Source organism: Nerophis lumbriciformis, linkage group LG19, assembly GCF_033978685.3.
Source record: "Nerophis lumbriciformis linkage group LG19, RoL_Nlum_v2.1, whole genome shotgun sequence".
Classification (NCBI taxonomy): domain Eukaryota; kingdom Metazoa; phylum Chordata; class Actinopteri; order Syngnathiformes; family Syngnathidae; genus Nerophis; species Nerophis lumbriciformis.
In genome coordinates this window covers 16886809-16910963 of record NC_084566.2, presented here as the reverse complement: position 1 = coordinate 16910963, position 24155 = coordinate 16886809, and the positions used below count along the sequence as shown (strand labels likewise).

The following is a 24155-nucleotide window of genomic DNA, read 5'->3' as shown; positions in this document are numbered from 1 at the left end:
GAATAAATAACTCATGCATCTTTTTGTGTGTTTTCTTTTACTTGAAACTCAAAGCATTTATGGTTATGGTTTAAGTTTATATCAAACATGCATGCAATTACAATATGATACATCACTATCCTTTTTATCGTTTGATACCGTTACCAATATCGATATTCCTTATCTATACCAGTATTTATCAGTAGTCTTATCCGTTTTATATTTAATTAGTGTACATAAAGATGTGGGGAAAATGCATTTTTTCATGACCGTTTTTGTTCGCACAAAAAACAACAGCATGGAACATCTCAGAGCAGGGAAGTCTTTTCTCAACACCTGCGTTTTCATTTTTAAATATGTCAACTATGTTTGCAGTGCAGGGTGCAATGCAGTTGTTATGTCATCTTGTATAGACCAAACGGATACATCACTGTTTCTATTCAATACAATTACACTCAGCTGGAAATATTTATGTATGGCATTCACGTGCAGCACACAGACCAATTACATGATATACTGTATTATATAAAATATATAACATAAATCCATCCAACCATCCATTTTCTACCGCTTGTCCATTTTGGGGTCGCGGGGGGTGCTGGAGCCTATCTCAGCTGCATTTGGGTGGAAGGCGGGGTACACCCTGGACAAGTTGCCACCTCATCACAGGGCCAACACAGATAGACAGACAACATTCACACTCACAGTCACACACTAGGGCCAATTTAGTGTTGCCAATCAACCTATCCCCAGGTGCATGTCTTTGGAGGTGGGAGGAAGCCGGAGTACCCGGAGGGAACCCACGCAGTCACGGGGAGAACATGCAAACTCCACACAGAAAGATCCCAAACCCGGGATTGAACTCAGGACTACTCAGGACCTTCGTATTGTGAGGCACATGCACTAACCCCTGTTCCACCGTGCTGCCCATATAATATAAATCAATACAGTTAATTAGCATGTTGAGTGGGTGTGCATTTTGTAACAATAGGAATTTTGTGTGTTTATGTTGCCCACAGACATATTTGAGTGACTGACCGCAGGCTATATTGAGTATTGACAGCAATCAATGTATGCATCTGTGTAGTGTGTACGAAATAAAAACACTCCGTGATCAAGGGTAATGCTTGACCATCCAGTTTGTAGAGTCAAGAGACAAAATGAAGTGAAACACATTTAAGAAATGTGTTTTTTTTATGCCACGCCAACACAGCGCGATAGAGTGATGTCAGAAGACGACAAGACACCTGTCAGTGGATGCCATGTTGCTTCAAAGCAACTTTTGGGATTATTATATTACTTTAATTAGTTTTACTTTTTTGAGTGGATTGATATTGGCCCGTAGATTACTGGATGGGTCGGAGGACGATTAATGAAGCGCAATAGCATCGATTGTGAGTAAAACAAGTTCACTTCACACTGACACTAAGTCTTATTAGTAGTGGTGTAACGATTCATTTTATCAACGATTCCATTTGATATTTGTGGTTGCTGATACAACTCAGGAATTATGTCTTCTTCTTTTTTTTAAACGATCCGAAAAGATTCAGTGAGTTGAAACCGATTTAGTATCTTTTTAGCAAACAAATTAAACAGTCACTACTGAAGGTGGGGAAAATAATAGATTTTTAGATGCACCGCAATTTGGACATGGACGATTATATAATCGATTAATAAACTTTAATAATCGATTTATTCATTGTGAATAAAGTGAAACAGACAGTTCTAAAATTTGGCTGACCGCAGCGAGCCACCTCACCGAGAAATCCGACCATCTCCTTTTTTTGGGGGCATTATGTTAGTTTTGCACACATTTTTATTAATTTAATAATTGTAATCGGAAACTAATTAAACTGTTTCTTATCACAATTGCACTGTTTTTAAAAGTTGCAAGTGATAAAAACACGTATTTAATGAAACGAAAAGAAATGTAAAACTGCATCAATATACATAAATTAAAGCTGCATCAATAATCGCTTTTTAATCAAATTGTAGCTCCTGATTTGTAATCGTAATCGAATCGCGAGGTACCCACCTCTAGTCACTACGTTTCCATGCACTAAATTAGTCTGATTTCGCAAATAGTTTTTTTTTTGTAATTTCACACCAACATTTGAAGTCCAAGTGTCCATGCACTCTCTCTAATGCGACTAATGGTCATATGCTGTGTGCTTCCTTTACACTGGAAGGCGCCTATTTCTGTTTAGTGCAGATAAACGTATTGCTTTTCCAGTTGACCTACGACGTCACACCAGGCATCTGCGACTCCTATGTAAAAAGTTTAGCTCTGTAGTAGCTGATATCAGCTGTAATAATGAGACATATTAGAAACATTACGTCTTTAATGGATATGCTAATGTTAAATAACAGACCACATCCAGAAATGATCTTGGATTGCGCTACGAACATGACGCTACTGCCAAGAATGTATCGGAGCAGATGCAGGTCCGAAGCAAAGAAAGATTTGCGGCAGATTTTTTTTTTTTAAGGTATTTTCAGACAGAATAATGGAGACAAAACTTTTGAATGTCCTTGAGTTCATGCTTAAGGCTCTGTGGATTGATGGAGGGAGTTTTAAATCCGAAGGAAAAGACCGTTCTTGCACCGGCCGATACTATACTGTTCCAGATGAAAGTTGCTATTGTTCTGGAATATCTTGTGGAATAAAGAGGTTTTGCTAATCATTTTGGAGTGCACAAATGCAGCATGAAGAAGTTTGTGTACGCTATATTACTTATATGCCTGCTTCGTTCTCTCATCCATCCATCCATTTTCTACCGCTTGTCCCTTTCGGGGTCACGGGGGGCGCTGGAGCCTATCTCAGCTGCACACATCTCATTGGTATTTTGTTCGGGAGTCCGAATGAAGCAGACACTCTACATTTCCTTTGCTACCTTCTTAAATAAATCTGTTTCTTTTTTCTCCAATCAAAGCACTTTAAAATGTGATGTTCTTTTAATTTGTGAAGCAAATAAACAGTGTCCTTTTCTTTACAGTTGTTTGTTTTCATTGAATGATATCTGCTTCCTGGTTATATCCCGCGCAGTCCCCTCCGGCAGTTGAGAGATCTGGTTTTCAATCGCATAATCCAGGTGTGTAAGTCCGACTTTTCAAAAACAAAACACGATCAGATTCAGTGTTGATGTTGTCGACTAAAAAATTCTGTCTTCGTTATCGTCAACGACCTATTTTCCCCCCCAAAAAATACACATTTAATAGCTCTAATTTTGCCATCGACTTCTAAATGCAGCTTAAGTGATTTTAGGCTAGTGCTTCCAAACAACAACTATGACTAATTAATTAATAAATATTTATTCATACTGTAACTGTGCTGCTCATTCAGCTGTTACAAAAATGTAAATGACTGTTAAATGTTGTCCATTTAAAAGAAAGAAAAGGACAAGTGCTAAAAAAAACAATAAACCTTTTTTATTTATAAAAAACAAACAGTTAAAATAGCAATTACAACAAACAAAACACCAACTCTTACTTACTCAAAAAGAATATCAATGTGTGAAGTTTAAAAAGCCGCACACTGGTAACTTGACTATTAATTAACTCTTGACAATTTTAGCACTCTAATAGACTCAATACGGTTTGCGTTTGTTAAAGTGCCTTTTTATGGCATTGCAAATTGGAGATGCTTTAAAACGTACTTGAATTGATGTAGACAGAGCTTAGCTGGCTGACTTTGGCTAAAATTATAGTTATTTTTCACACAACTTCGTCTCACGCTTGTTACCTAGCTAGCAAGGTAGAAGTTAACAGTAGTCTCACCGAGGTTGTGTCTGCATCCTCTTGCCAAATGTTCGAAATCATGTTTCCGCTTTAAAAGCTTGTGTATCACAGATGTACAGCCATACAAACAAGTTACATTTTGCAAAATGAGCAAAGTATTCATGTTTTTAACAAGAATAAGAGGAAATATTTTCACACTTTACATGTTATCACTGGCAATATCTTTGCGAGTGACGCACCTCCAGCTAGAAAAGCCTGAGTGTTGACGTCACGACTATTGTCGACAAACATAATTGTCGGCGACAAATTTTATTGTCGACAATGTCAAATAATTGTTCCAGCCCTACTCATGGGCCACGGTGGACTTACTGGTGCCAGCTCGCTAGCTATAATGCTAACATGAAAACAAGAGACACGTCTTTCCCCTTTAAAAACAACATACCCCAATCTAAACTTCTATAAACACATTACTGTCCAAGCAACTAAGCTATTCAGTTGTGCACATTGAAAGTACAAGCTGTGCTCTCTTAGCACAAATTATGATGATAGATCTTTCCTCAGAGGAACAGAGAGGAGGTGAAGTGATACATAATTAGAATATATTTTATTTGTTACACACTTTTCATTGAAATAAATCTTAAAGTTCTACTGTACAAACAAATATTTACAGTACAACATTTAAATATTAGCTTATAAAACAGATAAAACACTTCAGTGAAGAGTGTGTCTATTTATCTTAGTTGTGTTTGAAAAGCTTTTTTAGCACTATCCACAATAATAATGATGACTTTGATAATTTTGGTCACAATAACCGTGATATGTAATTCTCATATCGTTATCCTTATTCTGTATTGTTACACACATCATTACAATATGTCTTCTACCCATGGAAGATACAGAAGTAGTGAAGTGAAGTGAATTACATTTATATAGCGCTTTTCTCTCGTGACTCAAAGTGCTTTTACATAGTGAAACCCAATATCTAAGTTACATTTAAACCAGTGTGGGTGGCACTGGGAGCAGGTGGGTAAAGTGTCTTGCCCAAGGACACAACGACAGTGACTAGGATGGCGGAAGCGGGGATCAAACCTGGAACCCTCAAGTTGCTGGCACGGCCACTCTACCAACCGCAATATGTAATATGGACACATTTTGCCTTTGCAAGGTAGACAACAAGACATGTTTTAAACCCTGTAGTTTAATGTTCTTTGGTAAAAATGCAAACAACTTGAAGTGCCATCTGCAGTCTAATCATCAGGACATCTACGCAATAAACAGTAAGTAGGCCCTAACTATTATTTCCAAATGACTCATACTGGACTAAATTACGGTTACTATTAAAGACAGTAGAGAAGGAGCAGGACTGCTTACTCTACCACTACTGTTGTTGTACGAATAGGTGAGCATGCATGGCGATCTGGAATAAAGCTAGTTTTTTTCTTAATGTTATCATTTTAGTCATGTGTTAGTCAACATTTGAAAAAAAAAAATGCTAAATTTCAGCCAAAACAATAACACACAATAAGGTTTGGTGTGAAATGTACTTATTGAAATATTCATGAAGTGCAGGTCTTGTTATGAATTTAGTTTTTGAGATGATCTGCAATAATAATAAAAGTGCTTTCAAGTCAACTTCAAAAATGCGTTGTCCGCTAACACTTTATATATTTTAGTCGACGACATTTACTGTAATTTTAGTCAACTAAAATGTTGAGGAATTTCGCAGACTAAAACTAAATTAATTTAGAAGACTAAAATATGACTAAAACTAAAATACATTTTTGTCAAAAGACTGTAACTAAAACTAAACTAAAAACAGCTGTCAAAAATAACACTGATCAAATTAAGGTGTTGCCATGGGTTGTAGGATCCTTAATTGGAGCCAAACTATTTGAGAAATTGGACTAATTTAGGGCATGGACACGTACTTCCCTTGTGGATCATTAAAGTTTATCTAAGTCTAAGTACTGAGTGTGACTGTGAAATATACAGTATAATGGATACTGGACACTGCAGGCGAAGTTTCCTATATTCCTGTTATGTTTTCTTATGGAATTACGTATGAAAGAATTATGGATACAAACAAGCAAGTATGTCTATGGATGTTCTTATTCATCCAGGTCATTGTATTCTCAGGGCATTCAATTGAACGCAACTTGACTGTTTAGTTCGTCTTAGAAGGCGGTCCGCCTCTCATCCAAGTAGGCTTCATCAGTTCATGCTCATAGACTTAGATTGGTCAGATCTTTGCTACAAAGTCCATTGAGTTTTCGACATGATGTGGCGCTCTGCCAACCAAAGATGCTAAGATGTCAGTCACTTACTTAGCAATATTGAATGACACAGAGTTAATGCTACTGACAATGGGTCTGGCCCCATCGTTGTGTATTTTTGAAGGCCATAAATACCAGGGATGGTTTCTTGTGTGTATAATTTGTAGTGTTTTTAAGTACTCAATAATTCGTCTTGTACCCACTTGTTGGGTCCCACTGGTTTTGATAATCAGTTGTGTTGATAATTACTGTGCATTGCCCTTTATCTACTCGCAAGTAAACATCAAGGGTTGCAATTGGTGGTTAAATCACTAAAATGATTCCCGAGCACGGCCACCGCTGCTGCTCACTGCTCCCCTCACCTCCCAGGGGATGAAACAAGGGGATGGGTCAAATGCAGAGGGTAACTTCACCACACCTAGTGTGTGTGACTATCAGTGGTACTTTAACTTAATCTTATTTGAATAAAGTGCAACCAACACTTTAGGTTGAATTAACGAGAGGAAACCGTTTCTGCTCAAACATTCAAGCAATTTTCAATAAAAGTACAGCAACCAACATTTTAAGAGTAGATTCTCCTGCTAAATAAAATTCCCCGCCCCATTCATACAGTATCTGTTCTCTGCTAATAAAGGACATCGTCCCAGGTGTTCAGAAGCATGTATTCCCCCTCATCCCTGTTGATGGTTTTGGCGCCTGGCCTCTAAGTTTCCACAGCCTCCTTGGATCCATCCCTTGTATTTATTTGTTTCTGATTAAATTACTTTGCCTTGTGTTTCGGAAGTCTGTATGTTGCCCTATCACGTTTTTGGGGCCAACACTACTTAATTTACGTTTCGTAACCTGTATGATAACCAAGCTGTACCGACATTGTTATTGTAAGAGCAAATACTCTTTCTAACATAGTAACATGTCGCCTTGCGACGGCATGCTACGGAATTAGACGTAAGCTCGCTACTGTGTCAACAACTGAATTGCTTTTGAGTTTTAAATGCACAACACAATGTGATAGGACTCCAATCTGTACTGACTGAAACACATAAACAATCATATTACAGAATCCGTGAAGTATTAGCCCACATTTCATGTTTTGTTTGTACACAACTCGCTTGACAGCATATCTGTTGTAGTTGTAATAACACGCATGATGTGCTGCATGTATCAGGATCAATATTATAGTGACTGACTCGATGGACATTTGTCTGTTTGATCCAGCTGGCCGGGGAAGATTTTTCCCTATTAATTTTGGGTAAGCACGCCATTTAATCCATTTAGTCCACTTTTTGTAAGCCCTGTAAACACACGGTTTTGTGTGTCTGTAGTTTTAATGCTAATGGGCTGTTTTTGTCTTGACCTGTCTGACAGTGAGTGTGCCAGCATTACACTTACATTTAAAAAGTAGCATCATGGTAGCTTAGCCTATTCACTGAAGAACAACAGAATGATCAAACTTAGAGCTACCATTCCTGGAGCTGACTGACATTTGGCAGATCTCTGGGCTTCTTTTTAGGATGTGTAGTGTAGTGGGCTCTTTTCTTTTTGCAGTTCTTTACTCTGAAGTGTTAAGTAGCACAATTGCTTAAACTGCTCATATTGATGATTTAAACTTTGACTATATGTTAATATTTATCCTAAAATTAGAACTGTAATCTTGATATATTGCGACGTCATTCTCTTGAATCCTTGTAGTTTCATTTTCTGTGGCCCTAACACTTAGTATAATAGTAATGTCCTTCTAATGACTTGTGTTATTGGACCACCATCTGTCTTAAGACCCCGTAGGCAGATTGAGGCCAATCAAGACATACGAGAAAACAACGAGACAAGGCAGTGAGAGATGATGTCTGTGAGCTCCTCTATAAGCTTTGACGTTGTCAATTTCGACTGTATTTGTGTCAAAATATTGCTGAAAGCAAAAAGAAGAACAATGCTGTATTATTTGCACTCAGAGTGCAGACCTTCACCAAGGCCAAATATAATACAATCAGAATTCCATTCCTCTTGCTGCATCTGCACTAAAATATGAAAGTGCAAGCTCCACCTTTCAACAGAGTTTTATTGAAATCAGTCAGGTAGTTTTTGATACTGCTCTCGTATTGGATCTTATCAGAATTGTGGCCAGTGAATATATGCACTGGTAATTACTAGACAGAGTAACAGAAACGTAAATCTACAATATGTTTTTACAGCCTTCGCCGTATGCAGTGTTGGGACTAATGCGTTACAAAGTAACGCGTTACTGTAACGCCGTTAGTTTCGGCGGTAACTAGTAATCTAACGCGTTATTTTTTTATAGTCAGTAACTCAGTTACCGTTACTACATGATGCGTTACTGTGTTATTTTACGTTATTTTTTATGTAGTATCGGCTAGAAACTGAGGATCTGAGTGTGTTTTATTCCAGCGAAGCAGAGACGTGCTTCTGATTCTTCCTCTGCGCTCTCTGTGTGTGCGTGTGACTGTGTGTCTGAGTGTGGGAAGGGGAGGGGAGGGGAGGGGAGGGGGGTGCGCAATAGAACCGTTGGCCAACAAAAAAGTAACCACAGAACACTATACGACTATACGGTATAGTGTTCTGTGGTTACTTTTTGGTTGGCCAAGCGGACGTGACGACAGGCTGTCCCCACTCAGATCCGCACAGACCGGGAGGGGGCGTGCCTTAAGTCCGGCTGGAAATCGGCAGAAATTTGGAGAATGGTTGTCCCAGGGAGAGGCAGTGAAATTCGGGAGGGTTGGCAAGTATGAGATATTCTCACTTCTTTTCTTTTGTCGAGCACAATTTAGTTAAATGTAAGTTGTGTCTTGGATCAAAGATCCCGTCTACTGCCCAAAACAACAATTCAAATCTGCCTGGTTAGGCTCTGTGTATGTCACGTGTGCCTTCCTTAGGTGAAGCCAGCTTTACAGCTATGTTGTTGATTGATTGATTGATTGATTGATTGAAACTTTTATTAGTAGATTGCACAGTACAGTACATATTCCGTACAATTGACCACTAAATGGTAACACCCAAATAAGTTTTTTAACTTGTTTAAGTCGGGGTCCAGATACAGATATATACTATCAAATATATACTAACATCATAATACAGTCATCACACAAGATAATCATCAGGGTATATACATTGAATTATTTACATTATTTACAATCCGGGGTGTGGGATATGGAGGGGGGGGGTAGGTTTGGTTGGTATCAACACTTCAGTCAACAATTGCATCATCAGAGAAATGGACATTGGAACAGTGTAGGACTGACTTGGTAGGATATGTATAGCAAGTAGTGGACACAGAGAGAGATCAGAAAGTATAAGAAAACGTGTCTACATTTGATTATTTACAATCCGAAGAGGTATTATGTGGAAGGGAGGGTGTTAGTTTAGGGTTGTAGTTGCCTGGAGGTGTTCTTTTAGTGCGGTTTTGAAGGAGGATAGAGATGCCCTTTCTTTTACACCTGTTGGGAGTGCATTCCATATTGAAGTGGCATAGAAAGAGAATGAGTTAAGACCTTTATTAGTTCGGAATCTGGGTTTAACGTGGTTAGTGTTAGTGTTAGTGTTAGTGTTATTATGCTGTTTGTTACTTATGTATGTTATGTTGCAGCTATTTAAAATAGTTTTGTCAATTTGTTCTGGCCTGAAATAAATTGGCCCTTTGAAACATATCTTTGTCTTTGTGTGTTGTATGTAGAGCACATTGCTTAGCAGAGTTCAGTGATGCAAATGCATGTCAAGTTGATCAACACATTGTATTATTCTCCAGTGCAATAACAGTACTGAAATGAAGGCTAAAAGGGCATTAATGGGCGCTTAAAAAAAAAAAAGTAGAAGAAGTAACTAAATAGTTACTTTTCACAGTAACGCATTACTTTTTGGTGTAAGTAACTGAGTTAGTAACTGAGTTACTTTTGAAATAAAGTAACTAGTAACTGTAACTAGTTACTGTTTTTCAGTAACTAACCCAACACTGGCCGTATGTCTAGCATGTACATTTTAATGTTTTGATTTGTTGAAGCAGGACATACTCATAATTTCCGCCCACGCACTCTATGACAATTTATGAGTATTTAAAGTTTCTCTTTTCTTATAACACTGTGTAGCAAGGTAAAATCGATGCTACCAATGCCATTCAAGCAATGCATGTATATTTCCCATTGAAATTAGTATAATTTATGACTAAAATATGTTCCCAATTTGTGATCAGTTCAGGCTCACCTCAGCAAAATTATTGTTAACAAGAAAACATGATGTTCGTTTTCCAGTTTCCCATGACTATTCTATGAGGGGCACACACGCCCTCCTACAGTAAATATTCAAAATTAATTTCAACTTTTTTATAGCCCTAGAGCACAAGAAGGAAATCTGTGTTATTTTTTTAAATAATAATAATAATAATTCAGTAATAAAATATCCATTACTTAAATGCAAACATTTACTGGTGATACACCATTAGTTCATTTTGACCAATATTTTAAGTAAAAGTATAAGCATTTTGAAACGTAAATGTACTAATGAGTGCTAGAAGTACGAAGTGCTTATAAAAAGTACACTTTCGAAACCAATATTTTGTCAGCATAGCACTGTTATTGTGAAGACTGGAAGTGTGCTGCTGCTCCTAAAGGGAAACTGCACTTTTGGGGGGAATTCTGCCTATCATCCACAATCCTTATGTGAGAATAAAACACATGTTTTTTTTGTTTTTTTATGCAGTCTAACTCGTAAATAAATGCAAGTAAGAGTCCGCCAACAACAGATGGGATTTGTTCTACTTCGCCTAAAAACCTTCAAAAACCTCCAACATTTTATATACATGCTGTAAGTATACATATAATGTAGTAATAGGCACATTAATAACATGTAGTATTTACGTATTTTGGGTATTTTAAGTAGAGATCAACCGATATGGTTTTTCAGGGCCGATACAGATTTTCATTAAAAAAGGAGACCTATAACCGATATTTAAAGCCAATATTCATTTACAGGAACAATGAAATATTGGCGTCAAAATTTTAAATAATACTATTACAAAGGCTAACATTTGACTTTGTTTAAATGCCTAAAGCATGTTTATTTTTTTTAAAGTTAATAAAAACAAAAACAAAAAGTGTAGGGAGTTTTTTGGTGCAGCTGTATTTCTTATAAAATTAAATACATTGTTTAATAAATAAATAACTCCCTAAAGTATATCAGCAATATGATATACTGTACATTCCAGACTACAAGCCTCTACTTTTGTCTTACACTTTAAGCCCAGTGGCTTATAAAACAGTGCAGCTATTTTATATACATATATATATATATATATATATATATATATATATTTTTTATTTTTTTTTCCCCCTACATGATGGTTAGAGACCTGGTTTCTTCTGTGAACCAGGGGGTACGCAGGGGCCTTTTTTAGCTTTAGCGGTGCTATACTATAAATGGCGTTGTGCAGGGCATCGTTATAGTTGTTAGTGAGGTTCTCGATAGAGCCCATATAATTTGGGAATGGTGCCAATACCGAAGGCAGTAAATGGGTTATCCATGTATAGCGCCTTTCTACCTTCAAGGTACTCAAAGCGCTTTGACACTATTTCCATATTAGGCCAGCAAGAGTTGACGTTGTGACAGTATTAATGTTGCGGCTGCTAAAGCATCGGCAATTAGTAGCTTGTTGGCAATGAGTCAGAACTTCAAATTTTATAAGGTAGTGATCACACATTACTTTAGTGTACGGGAGTATCTTAACTTTGGAGTTGGTGACACCCCGGACAAGGACTAGTTCTATTGTATTACCGTTGCGATGCGTGGGTTAATTTATTATTTGTACAAGATCACAGCTATTAATTATAGTCTGGAGCGCCACGCACCAAGGGTCTGATGGGGAATTCATATGGATATTAAAATCGTCCATTATAATTATATTATCTTCGTGCGTCACTAGATCAGCGACAAACTCTGAAATTCCACTGATAAAGTCAGAATAAGGCCCATGGAGGCAATAGATAACAGCCAGATGGAGAAGTAGCGGTGTGTGAGACCTCATAGTAAGCACCTCAAATGATTTATATTTATTACTTAGGTAAGGGCTAAGGTTGAGGTTTTCATTGGATATTAGAGCGACCCCTCCACCCCTTTTAAAGGGACGGGCAATATGTGCACTCGTATAGTTAGGAGGAGATGCCTCGTTAAGCGGGAGAAATTCATCTGGTTTGAGCCAGGTTTCACTGAGATGAATGACGTCAAGATTGTTGTCTCTAATGATCTCATTAATTTATAATGTTTTGAGAGACAATGATCTGGTGTTAAAAAAAGCCAATATTATAGGTAATGGGCTTATTTTGAGTCTGTTTTGAGGCATTTTTGTGAATGGTATTCGTAATACTAATATTAATAATGATACGTCTATTTTGCACAGTGTGCCCTAAATAGTTTTGTTCATATCTCGGAATTGATAGGATGGGGATCTTGAGATTATTTGCTTGGTCCTGCGATAGTACTAACGCGTCATAATTTGCCACCTCGGTAGGATGCATGTCCACCTCTGGCACAGTCACTACAGAAAAAACATTGTGAGTTTTGTATTATTCTACATGAAATGCTGTGTATGCAGGAATTTTCCAGCCGGACGCTGGTTAGTTTGAGCTTAACTGAATCCTCACGCTGGCTAACAAACACTGTAATTGCCTGTGTCCGAGATTGCTATAGTGTAGTTTGTCAAGCGTGACTCAAATAGTAATCTATATTTTTGGAAAGAGAGATGGCATTACTTGTCTTACATTAGAAGGCTAAGCTAGATAAACAACAAATTGAGTTAACATTGCTAACGTGTCAGTTACACATTTCTCACCTACTGTTAGTAATTAGCGTTTTATTGTCTCTTCCATTGCCATAAATAGTGGACACTGAGCCCGCCATTAAAATTAGCTTCTGAGAAAATCCATCTGTATACTGATGCAGTTTTGTGAAGCAGGAATGCTTGAAGTGGTTTGCTTTGCACACCCGCAGAGATACTTCTTCCAAGTTAAAGGCACATTGCCGCAAAACAAAAAAGTTAGCCAGGCACTTCTTACTTCTTCTGATGAGACTGGAGATTTGAATAGTGTCCTGAGTTAGGTAATACAACCAATAACAGAGCATTTTTGTTATTTGTGTCGTATCTTGGGCATGTTGTCGTGGGGACTACAAATGTTGCTGCGTAAAACAAAAATGGTGGATGCGCGCAAAGCGAGTCCTTTGCGCTTAGAATTTTACTAGTACCACCGGTGCTAGTAAATGAAAAAAAATTAGTAGCACAGAAATGTCTTTGTAGCACATAAAAAAAATTAGGAGCAATATGAAATGACTTAAATATCACATTATCATTATTAACACTCATACAAAGTACACATGTGCCCTCATACATATAAACACAATGCCATCATAAGGCCTACTGCAACGCTCAATTAAACTAAATACAGTATATCCACCATGCCTTGAGTTTAAGGTACTAAAAAGTTAGAAAAGTAGGTATTGCATAATAGAATCCCAACTTAAGAGGTGTTTTCAGTTAAGAAAAAAGGAAAAGTCTTTAAAATATAAGAAAAATCGACATTGGGCTGTGTTCTGAAATTTACTTTTAAAAAGTTATTAATTTTAGTTACTCGTTACTTTACCAAAGAAGTAATTGAATTACTAACATAATTACTCTTTAATAAATGCAATTAGTTGCTAGTGAAAGTAATTAATACATTGATTTAAAAAAAAAATACATAAAAACTTCAAATATCTGGCATAATGCAGTTGAGATAAGTTTTGTATAAAGTACTGTGTATATGTATATGTACATGAGAGCAGTGTGTGGGTCTGTGTGTGTGACGTCAGGGAGTCAACTCTCAGTTTTACAGGCATTTTAGCTTGAGCTGTTTTTGTTAGCTTAGCAAGTGAGCACAGCAGTTAGTCAGCTCTGACTGCAACACTTTTGAATCTTTCACCGGTTTGGTTACCTAGATTAAATGTGCTTCTATGGCTGTATGTTCTTGTCAACACACATGGTATTCTATGTAGGGATGTCTCGATCCAATATTTGGATCGGATCGGCCGCCGATATTTGCCAAAAAATGCCTATCGGCAAGGCATGGGAAAAAGCCGATCTAGATCCAGTTTTAAAAAAAACTCCGGTCCGTGTTTTCCAACGCACCGACTTAAATAAAACATTCCACTTTTCTGCTGCTCCCTAATTTCCGTTCCGCATTTTCCAGCACACCTTCAACACATCCACAGGTCTGTTGATTCTCACGCAGTTGCTTTTAGCTGCTGGCATTACACGACAGGCTCTTCTCACTCTTTCCTGTGTCTCCTTCTCACAGACAGCAAGCGCACCTTCTTACACACGTCACATACTGTCACGTCATACGTCACATACGTATACCCCCTCCCCGAGCAGAGAGGTAGCAGCATGGCTAACGTTAGCTGTGATACTAGCGCAGCCGTGCTAGCAAGGTTCCCTCTAAGGTGCGCGCCTGTGCAATTGCGCACTGCTCAAGCCTCCTCTGCGCACGGCAAATCTATGCCACGCACAAAATCAAATAAAAAAAATAAGCGCATAACAATTTTCGACACATGGACACGACAGAGAAAACAGTTTTCGTCATCATTGTTCAAATATTGTAACGTCTGTCGAGACGCTTATCTCCATTTGGTGCCACACGTCCACACCATCAAAATGGCGAGGCAAACATTTCCAGATCAACACCGTATGAAAAAATTTGTGATTTTTTTAGTTGTGATTTCCTTCTCTGCATGAAAGTTTAAAAGTAGCATATATTAATGCAGTATGAAGAAGAATGTTTTAATGTAGACACATAGAATCATCATACTGCTGTGATTATATGCATCAAGTGTTCATTCAAGGCTAAGGCAAAATATCCAGATATATATCGTGTATCGCAATATGGCCTTAAAATATCGCAATATTTAAAAAAGGCCATATCGCCCAGCCCTAGTTCAATGATGCCATTTCTGTTTGTCATGTATAATTTTGTCTATTTTGTGTTTATCCTTGAATAAACAGGTCAGTTTCTTGTTACCAACCATTGTGTATTATTCAAACTCCCCTAATTCAACTGGCTTGTTGTTATCAAGAGTACTAAAACCCTTTTCAACATGATTCTGACAACTAAGTAGGCTAAATAACTTTAAACTTTAATACATGCTCGGATAGGCCAGTATCGGTATCGGATCGGAAGTGCAAAAACCTGGATCGGGACATCCCTAATTCTATGGATGACAGTTTGTCATTTCAATCATTGATTTGTTGTTCAATTTTCCCTCTGACCTCTCGTAGTTACTAGCGCACATTGCACTTTGTGTCAAGTTTTAATGTGTTGGGAAAAAACGTTGTCTTTTACTGACCTGTTCCTCCAACAAAGATCTTGTTTCTTCCGTGTTGGAAGACTAACCCCGGATTTCCACTGAATGCAGAACAGCCACGGAATCTTTCTGTTTTTATTCAAGTCAATGTGTCAATTTCCACCGCCTGCGGAATGTAAGGACATGCCGCTGCACAAACACAAAATAAAGTATGCGGTTTTCTTTCAAAATTAAATGCTCCGTCTTCAAGGCAGATCGTATTTTGTACTTTGAAAGGTCCTAATAGGTGGCCACGGACAAGGTTCTCAGACTTCGTTTCATCTTGTTGACACAAATGGATGAGGACATGCTGATTCTGTAGGTCCAAAATGGGGGCCTGTGTCAAATATCAGCTGATACGGTGACCGGGAAGGCAAAGGACTGATTGTGTGACACGCTCACCAGGGATGATGATACTTTATTTTTTGCAGCAAGCAACAATAGATTATAGAATTATAATAGAATAGAATTATATTAAATATTCGATAGATTTGACAAAACAGTTGCAGTAGCAGAATCAATGTCAGCACACGACTCCTCGCTGCGTGCCGCCATTGTTGTTTGACTCAAACAGTCGCTTCGGCGCTACGTCACATCTATGAAATCCCGCCCGGCAATCCTGATTGGTTCATTATTTGTTGCTATCTTGAAGGAGTTTGCATTGCCCTCGATCCCAGATCCTTGTGTGGAGCTCAGCGAACTACAAGGATCTGGCGAGAGTCAGGTTACCGGACCTCTCCCTTCACAATTATTCTTGTTTTGAGAACCATTATCGTCTGACGTTTGTTTATGATCTTGTTATTTTATGAGTTACAGAATGCTAAAGAAAAATAGCCCTGTTATGCAAAATACTGTCCGCTGTAGTGGACGTTGGCCATGAGGAGGTTTGAATTTTAATGCAAGGATCTACCACTGTGTTTACACTGGTACTCTTGTACGCTAGTGCTTTTAGCAACTAGCTTCAAAGATGTTTGTCTCCCAATTTTTGATCTGAACTGGGGGGCCAATTTGGTGTCAATCCCGGGCCGGATTTGGTCACCAGTTGATTAGCACTGCCATTTATGGATAATCCGCTAAAGGAAGGCAAGATTGTTTTAAAAATATCTCTTCAATCACGCTTTGATTTCAAATTTTCAGGATTTATGCAGATCCCAAATACACAACGTGTGTGTGTGTGTGTGTGTGTGTGTGTGTGTGTGTGTGTGTGTGTGTGTGTGTGTGTGTGCGTGCGTGCGTGCGTGCGTGCGTGCGTGCGTGCGTGCGTGCGTGCGTGCGTGCGTGCGTGCGTGCGTGCGTGCGTGCGTGCGTGCGTGCGTGCGTGCGTGCGTGCGTGCGTGCGTGCGTGCGTGCGTGCGTGCGTGCGTGCGTGCGTGCGTGCGTGCGTGCGTGCGTGCGTGCGTGCGTGCGTGCGTGCGTGCGTGCGTGCGTGCGTGCGTGCGTGCGTGCGTGCGTGCGTGCGTGCGTGCGTGCGTGCGTGCGTGCGTGCGTGCGTGCGTGCGTGCGTGCGTGCGTGCGTGCGTGCGTGCGTGCGTGCGTTGGTGTGCGTTGGTGTGCGTTGGTGTGCATGTATGTATGTATATATATCTATCAATGTATACCGTATATTAGGGATGTCATGGTATGAACATTTCATATCACGGTTATTGTAAGCAAAATGATCACGGTTATCATTATTATCGCGGTAATTTTAAATGTGCTTAGAATTTTCAAAAACTAATTGTGAGGATTTTTGCATTTAATAAACAAACATTTTATGAAGTTTGATTTAAAACTAAAAGCACACATCATATGGTGGTAAAATAAGTGTAAAAGGTAATAACGGAATTAAAAACAATTAAAATGGAAAAACTGATTTTTTATTTTTTTTTGTATCGCTATTGTTATTTTAATATATTGTCACTACTGTTATTTTACTTGTTGTGGTTTGTTCGTTATTAATTTATATATTTATATATTTTTTAACTATTTAAAGTTGAGTTTTGGTGGTACAATGAATACTGTTTTCAAATCAATGAATAATAAATCTTGATTACAATATCAATCCAAAATTGATATTGCTGACTATTCAAGTGAATAAATTGGAATTTGCGCTTGCAGTCTAAGCCATCCTACTTTACATTTCGGATCTTGTTTGAGGTAATAAAGTGAAACCAACATTTTAATTACTTTACTGGTGGGGGGTAAAAAAAAAAACATTCCCATCAGAACGCATCCGAAATGCAATACCATGATAGCATCTTTTGTTTATGTTTGTGTCAGAATGTCATCAGAGGAAAAGACTGTGGAACCCTCTGACCAGGGACCCTCCAGCTGTGCAGGGGCCACATCCACAGGGAGTCCGGCTCATGCCGACAAGCGACCACGTGGCAGGCCACGCAAGGATGCTGCTGGTGCTGCTGCCTGCCTACCACAGGAGCAACCCTCAGCCTCCTCTAAGAACAGAAAAAAGTATGTTTCCACTTTATGTAAAATATATATTTTTGTTTGAAATGCACTGATATGTTAACCTTATTTTATTTGCTGCCAATTGAACAAGGTGGAAACCATACTTTAGCTGTTTACGACTTTCGAAGCACGTTTTCTAAACGTATTTAACAGCAGAACAACTTTACAGGTAACTGGTTTGTCATTTTCGTACTTGGCTATTTCTCCAATGTACAGTACCTTTTCTACTACGGTATAGTTTGGTACGCAACCTGAACAAGCCAAGCTAAACTGCCAGCTATTTAGACAATAATGGCTGTGTTGGGTAATTTTCAGTAGATTGAAAAGATATGCTACTTTACAAGCTGTATAGGTGGGCTTTTCAACTGGGGTCAGTTAACATTTTGAGAAACGAACATTTTTGCAGCAAATTCCTAAAAACACTAGAGAGTGCTCCTGTTGTGAATAGGAACTTGTACCACTGTAAACACATTGGCATATCCTTGTATTGACATTTTAACCTTGTTAGCAAACACAACACTGGGGTCCAAACTTGTGATTTACAACTGGAGTGTTCCTCAAGGCACCCTTTAAATCCTCTCCTGTTTGAGAGTTACAATTTTGTTTCCCCGTAATGTGATTTTTTAAGGCTGCACGATAATGGCAAAAATAATAATCAGATTATTTTGATTGATATTGTAATCACAATTTATTACACAATTATTCATTACTTTAAACAAAAAGAGTGTTTATTTTACCACCAAAACTCAACTTTAAATATAGTTTTAAAAAAAAAGGATATGAATTAGTAATGGATAAAACACAAGTAAAATAATAATAGCAATAACTACGTATATAAAACAGGGGTCCCCAAACTTTTTGACCCGGGGGCTGCATTGGCTTGAAAGAATTTGGCCGGCGGCCGGGCTATATGTGTGTGTGTGTGTGTGTGTGTGTGTATATACAGGTAAAAGCCAGTAAATTAGAATATTTTGAAAAACTTGATTTATTTCAGTAATTGCATTCAAAAGGTGTAACTTGTAAATTATATTTATTCATTGCACACAGACTGATGCATTCAAATGTTTATTTCATTTAATTTTGATGATTTGAAGTGGCAACAAATGAAAATCCAAAATTCCGTGTGTCACAAAATTAGAATATTACTTAAGGCTAATACAAAAAAGGGATTTTTAGAAATGTTGGCCAACTGAAAAGTATGCAAATGAAAAATATGAGCATGTACAATACTCAATACTTGGTTGGAGCTCCTTTTGCCTCAATTACTGCGTTAATGCGGCGTGGCATGGAGTCGATGAGTTTCTGGCACTGCTCAGGTGTTATGAGAGCCCAGGTTGCTCTGATAGTGGCCTTCATGGATGAAGTGCTGGCTGTCCAGAGTCGGGACCCGGGGTGGACCGCTCGCCTGTGCATCGGCTGGGAACATCTCTGCGCTGCTGACCCGTCTCCGCTCGGGATGGTGTCCTGCTGGCCCCACTATGGACTGGACTCTTACTATTATGTTGGATCCACTATGGACTGGACTCTCACAATATTATGTCAGACCCACTCGACATCCATTGCTTTCGGTCTCCCCTAGGGGGGGGGGGTTACCCACATATGCGGTCCTCTCCAAGGTTTCTCATAGTCATTCACATCGACGTCCCACTGGGGTGAGTTTTTCCTTGCCCGTATGTGGGCTTTGTACCGAGGATGTCGTTGTGGCTTGTGCAGCCCTTTGAGACACTTGTGATTTAGGGCTATATAAATAAAGATTGATTGATTGATTGATTGATTCAACTCTTCTGCGTTTTTGGGTCTGGCATTCTGCATCTTCCTTTTCACAATACCCCACAGATTTTCTATGGGGCTAAGGTCAGGGGAGTTGGCGGGCCAATTTAGAACAGAAATACCATGGTCCGTAAACCAGGCACGGGTAGATTTTGCGCTGTGTGCAGGCGCCAAGTCCTGTTGGAACTTGAAATCTCCATCTCCATAGAGCAGGTCAGCAGCAGGAAGCATGAAGTGCTCTAAAACTTGCTGGTAGACGGCTGCGTTGACCCTGGATCTCAGGAAACAGAGTGGACCGACACCAGCACCATCACCCAAACCATCACCCAACCATGCAAATTTTGCATTTCCTTTGGAAATCGAGGTCCCAGAGTCTGGAGGAAGACAGGAGAGGCACAGGATCCACGTTGCCTGAAGTCTAGTGTAAAGTTTCCACCATCAGTGATGGTTTGGGGTGCCATGTCATCTGCTGGTGTCGGTCCACTCTGTTTCCTGAGATCCAGGGTCAACGCAGCCGTCTACCAGCAAGTTTTAGAGCACTTCATGCTTCCTGCTGCTGACCTGCTCTATGGAGATGGAGATTTCAAGTTCCAACAGGACTTGGCGCCTGCACACAGCGCAAAATCTACCCGTGCCTGGTTTACGGACCATGGTATTTCTGTTCTAAATTGGCCCGCCAACTCCCCTGACCTTAGCCCCATAGAAAATCTGTGGGGTATTGTGAAAAGGAAGATGCAGAATGCCAGACCCAAAAACGCAGAAGAGTTGAAGGCCACTATCAGAGCAACCTGGGCTCTCATAACACCTGAGCAGTGCCAGAAACTCATCGACTCCATGCCACGCCGCATTAACGCAGTAATTGAGGCAAAAGGAGCTCCAACCAAGTATTGAGTATTGTACATGCTCATATTTTTAATTTGCATACTTTTCAGTTGGCCAACATTTCTAAAAATCCCTTTTTTGTATTAGCCTTAAGTAATATTCTAATTTTGTGACACACGGAATTTTGGATTTTCATTTGTTGCCACTTCAAATCATCAAAATTAAATGAAATAAACATTTGAATGCATCAGTCTGTGTGCAATGAATAAATATAATGTACAAGTTACACCTTTTGAATGCAATTACTGAAATAAATCAAGTTTTTCAAAATATTCTAATTTACTGGCTTTTACCTGTATATATATATATTAGAGATGCGCGGTTTGCGGGCACAACCGCGGAGTCCGCGGATTATCCGCGGGTCGGGCGGTTGAAAAAAATAAAAAATAGATTTTAAATAGATTCAGGCGGGTGGCAGTTAAACCAATTCGGAAATATATATACATAGTTAAATGTTGTTACCCACATACGAAAAACGAGCAGGCACCTGCAGCATATGCCACAACAGAAGAAAAAAAAAAGAAGAGATGGACACTTTTACGGAGCGGAGAAGGGACGCCTCACCGGGGTCCGGGACCGAGGCCCCTTCCCCCGAGAGAGCACCACCGGGAGCCGTAGCTGAGGCGATCCGCGAGAAGGGCCCGACGCACGTCCAGGGTCACCACCGCACCGACACCCCGCCTCGTCCGCCTTCGCCGCGGCCGGCGTCACGCGCAGCAGGTAAGCAGCTTACCTGCCCGCCATCCCCGTGGCCGGGGGCTCGTAACAGGGGTCACTCCGCGCGCTCCGCCCGCGCAGCTTACCTGCCCGCCACCCCTGTTGCCGGGGGCGCGTAACAGGGGTCACTCCGCGCGCAGTGCGCTCACGAAAGGGGTGGGGCTCACCCTGGTTGATATAGACAGCAGGACGGTGGCCATGGAAGTTGGAACCCGCTAAGGAGTGTGTAACAACCCACCTGCCGAATCAACTAGCCCTGAAAATGGATGGCGCTGGAGCCTCGGGCCCATACCCGGCCGTCGCCGGCAGCGAGACGCGCTTGGAGGTGCGCTCAGCGCGGCTCCCATATGATTGCGCACTGGTGTGCGTCTGGGCCGTGACAGCGTGGCACGCGAATGTCTGTGCTGCATTGGATCAGTCTCCTTTCTTTAACAGGCAAAAGCTTTATAACCTCACTAATGCCTTGCATCGTCTATATTAGATATATAACAACGGGCGGGTGCGGGCGGATGCGGTTCTGATCAAATGTTACATCGGGTGGATGGCGGATGGTTGACGACTTTCTGATACGGTTGCGGATGAAATAATTGCCTATCCGCGCATCTCTAATATATATATATATATATATATATATATATATATATATATATATATATATATACACACACATACATACATATATTCATTCCGTGCTCGCTGATGTCACGTTATCGATGAGAAAATGCATTTTTAGACAATATGATATATATATATATATATATATATATATATATATAAAATGCATTTTTAGACAATATGATATATATATATATATATGTATATGTATATATGTATGTGTGGGGAAAAAATCACAAGACTATTTCATCTCTACAGGCCTGTTTCATGAGGGGGTTCCCTCAATCATCAGGAGATTTTAATGGGAGCATTCACATACCATGGTTTATATAGGGCACAGAGTGGGTGGGTACAGGCTGGCGTAGGGGCGTGGTGATTGGCTCATGTGTTACCTAGGAGGTGTTTCCGTCTGTGGCGGCATGCTGTTACAATTTCGCTGCGCTTGTTGAGGGATGACAGGTCTGGACGGTAAATAATAAACAGTTTCTCTTTCAAGCATAGGTTGCATCTTTTATTACCACTATTGTAAGGTGTGCTGGATGCAAGAATTTGCCATGTTATTGAATATTCAACATCAAAGACAATAATGTTGAATTTGTAATTGTAACAGCATGCCGCCACAGACGGAAACACCTCCTAGGTAACACATGAGCCAATCACCACGCCCCTACGCCAGCCTGTACCCACCCACTCTGTGCCCTATATAAACCATGGTATGTGAATGCTCCCATTAAAATCTCCTGATGATTGAGGGAACCCCCTCATGAAACAGGCCTGTAGAGATGAAATAGTCTTGTGATTTTTTTCCCACACATACATATATTGCGCTCTACTACGGTATCGAGCACTATTTTTTGGATAACCTTATTAAGACATATATATATATATATATATATATATATATATATATATATATATATATATATATATATATATCATATTGTCTAAAAATGCATTTTCTCATCGATAACGTGACATCAGCGAGCACGGAATGAATATATGTATGTATGTGTGTATATATATATATATATATATATATATATATATAGTCATTCCGTTCTCGCTGATGTCACGTTATCGATGGGAAAATGCATTTTTAGACAATATGAGTTGCCTGAGCGGCTAGGAGACACCGAGAGTAACAAGCGGTAGAAAATGGATTTGGATTAGAAAGGACAGATTAAAAAAAAAAAAGAATAATAAAAAAAAAGACAAGGGTTTTTTTTGTTGTTTTTTTTAATACTTGGAACTTCCCGTGGGCCAAATTTTGGACGCTTGTGGGCCTTATCTGTTTGGGGACCCCTGATATAAAACAATAAAATTAAGTTTTTGCATTAAATTTTTTTAAATTACGTTTTTTCACCTTTTACACTTATTTTTACCACCAGTGTGTGATTTTTGTGTTAAATAAAATGTAATAAAATGTTTGTTAATTTATTGCAAAAATCCTCACATTTATTAGTGCAATACATCTTTGGACAATTTATACCAGTATTTTATGTCAAAGTATAATCATTGTAGGGACGGCGTAGCGCAGTGGAAGAGTGGCCGTGCGCAACCCGAGGGTCCCTGGTTCACTCCCCACCTAGTACCAACCTCGTCATGTCCATTGTGTCCTGAGCAAGACACTTCACCCTTGCTCCTGATGGGTGCTGGTTAGCGCCTTGCATGGCAGCTCCCTCCATCAGTGTGTGAATGTGTGTGTGAATGGGTAAATGTGGAAGTAGTGTCAAAGCGCTTTGAGTACCTTGAAGGTAGAAAAGCGCTATACAAGTACAACCCATTTATCATTTATTGTGTAAATGTGTTTTAAGTACATGATGCTTCTGTTAGGTACTTTTTTGAAGTGTGCTGTGCTGCTGTTCTCAGCTTGATGAGTAAAGAGGCAATACAAAAAACAAAAAAAAGAGAACGCCTCTCAAGTTGCTACCGCTGTTTGTCTATTGATGTGACATCGATGATGTCGTTCACAACAACACACGCAGATTAGATGTGTTGTGTGTGTATGGATTGTTCTTGTTAGCTTTAGCTTTGTAGTTTAGTCGCTGTTTTAAGTGACTGTCTTGCTTGTTTAGTTTAGGTCAGGGCGATTGAGTGTGTTGGGGATGAATGAGCGTTACCGGACACATTATTTTCCCAAACAAATGTTCCTTCTCCTCACAATGACAACATTTCACTTACATGAATGCCAATTTCTTGATATTTTGTGTTCAACTGCAAGTTCCGTTTCATTGATCGATTATGTGACTCCGTCTGCAATTACGTAAATGCGGAAATCAATTGACTTACATTTTTTTGTTGAGTTTAGTGATTATTGATTAGGCATACTAGCGCTGTGTCAAATAAAAAGTAGAAACTATAGTAACA

The 24155-nt window shown here is 39.4% G+C and overlaps 1 protein-coding gene across 7 annotated transcripts in view; it reads left to right on the top strand.

The window, feature by feature from the left end:
* Positions 1-24155, top strand: part of kmt2cb (lysine (K)-specific methyltransferase 2Cb) — a 162132-nt gene that overhangs the window by 18339 nt on the left and 119638 nt on the right. For 5 of the 7 annotated variants that reach the window (XM_061979479.1, XM_061979480.1, XM_061979478.1 and 2 more), the window contains exon 1: positions 17289-17807. The exons of 1 other annotated variant lie outside the window; for it this stretch is intronic. In XM_061979479.1, the coding sequence (XP_061835463.1) occupies positions 17587-17807 (221 nt within the window). In that variant the 5' untranslated portion in view covers positions 17289-17586. Of the gene's footprint in view, positions 1-17288; positions 17808-24155 lie in introns of those variants that run through there. One more of the 7 variants, XM_061979477.2, reaches the window with a different exon arrangement.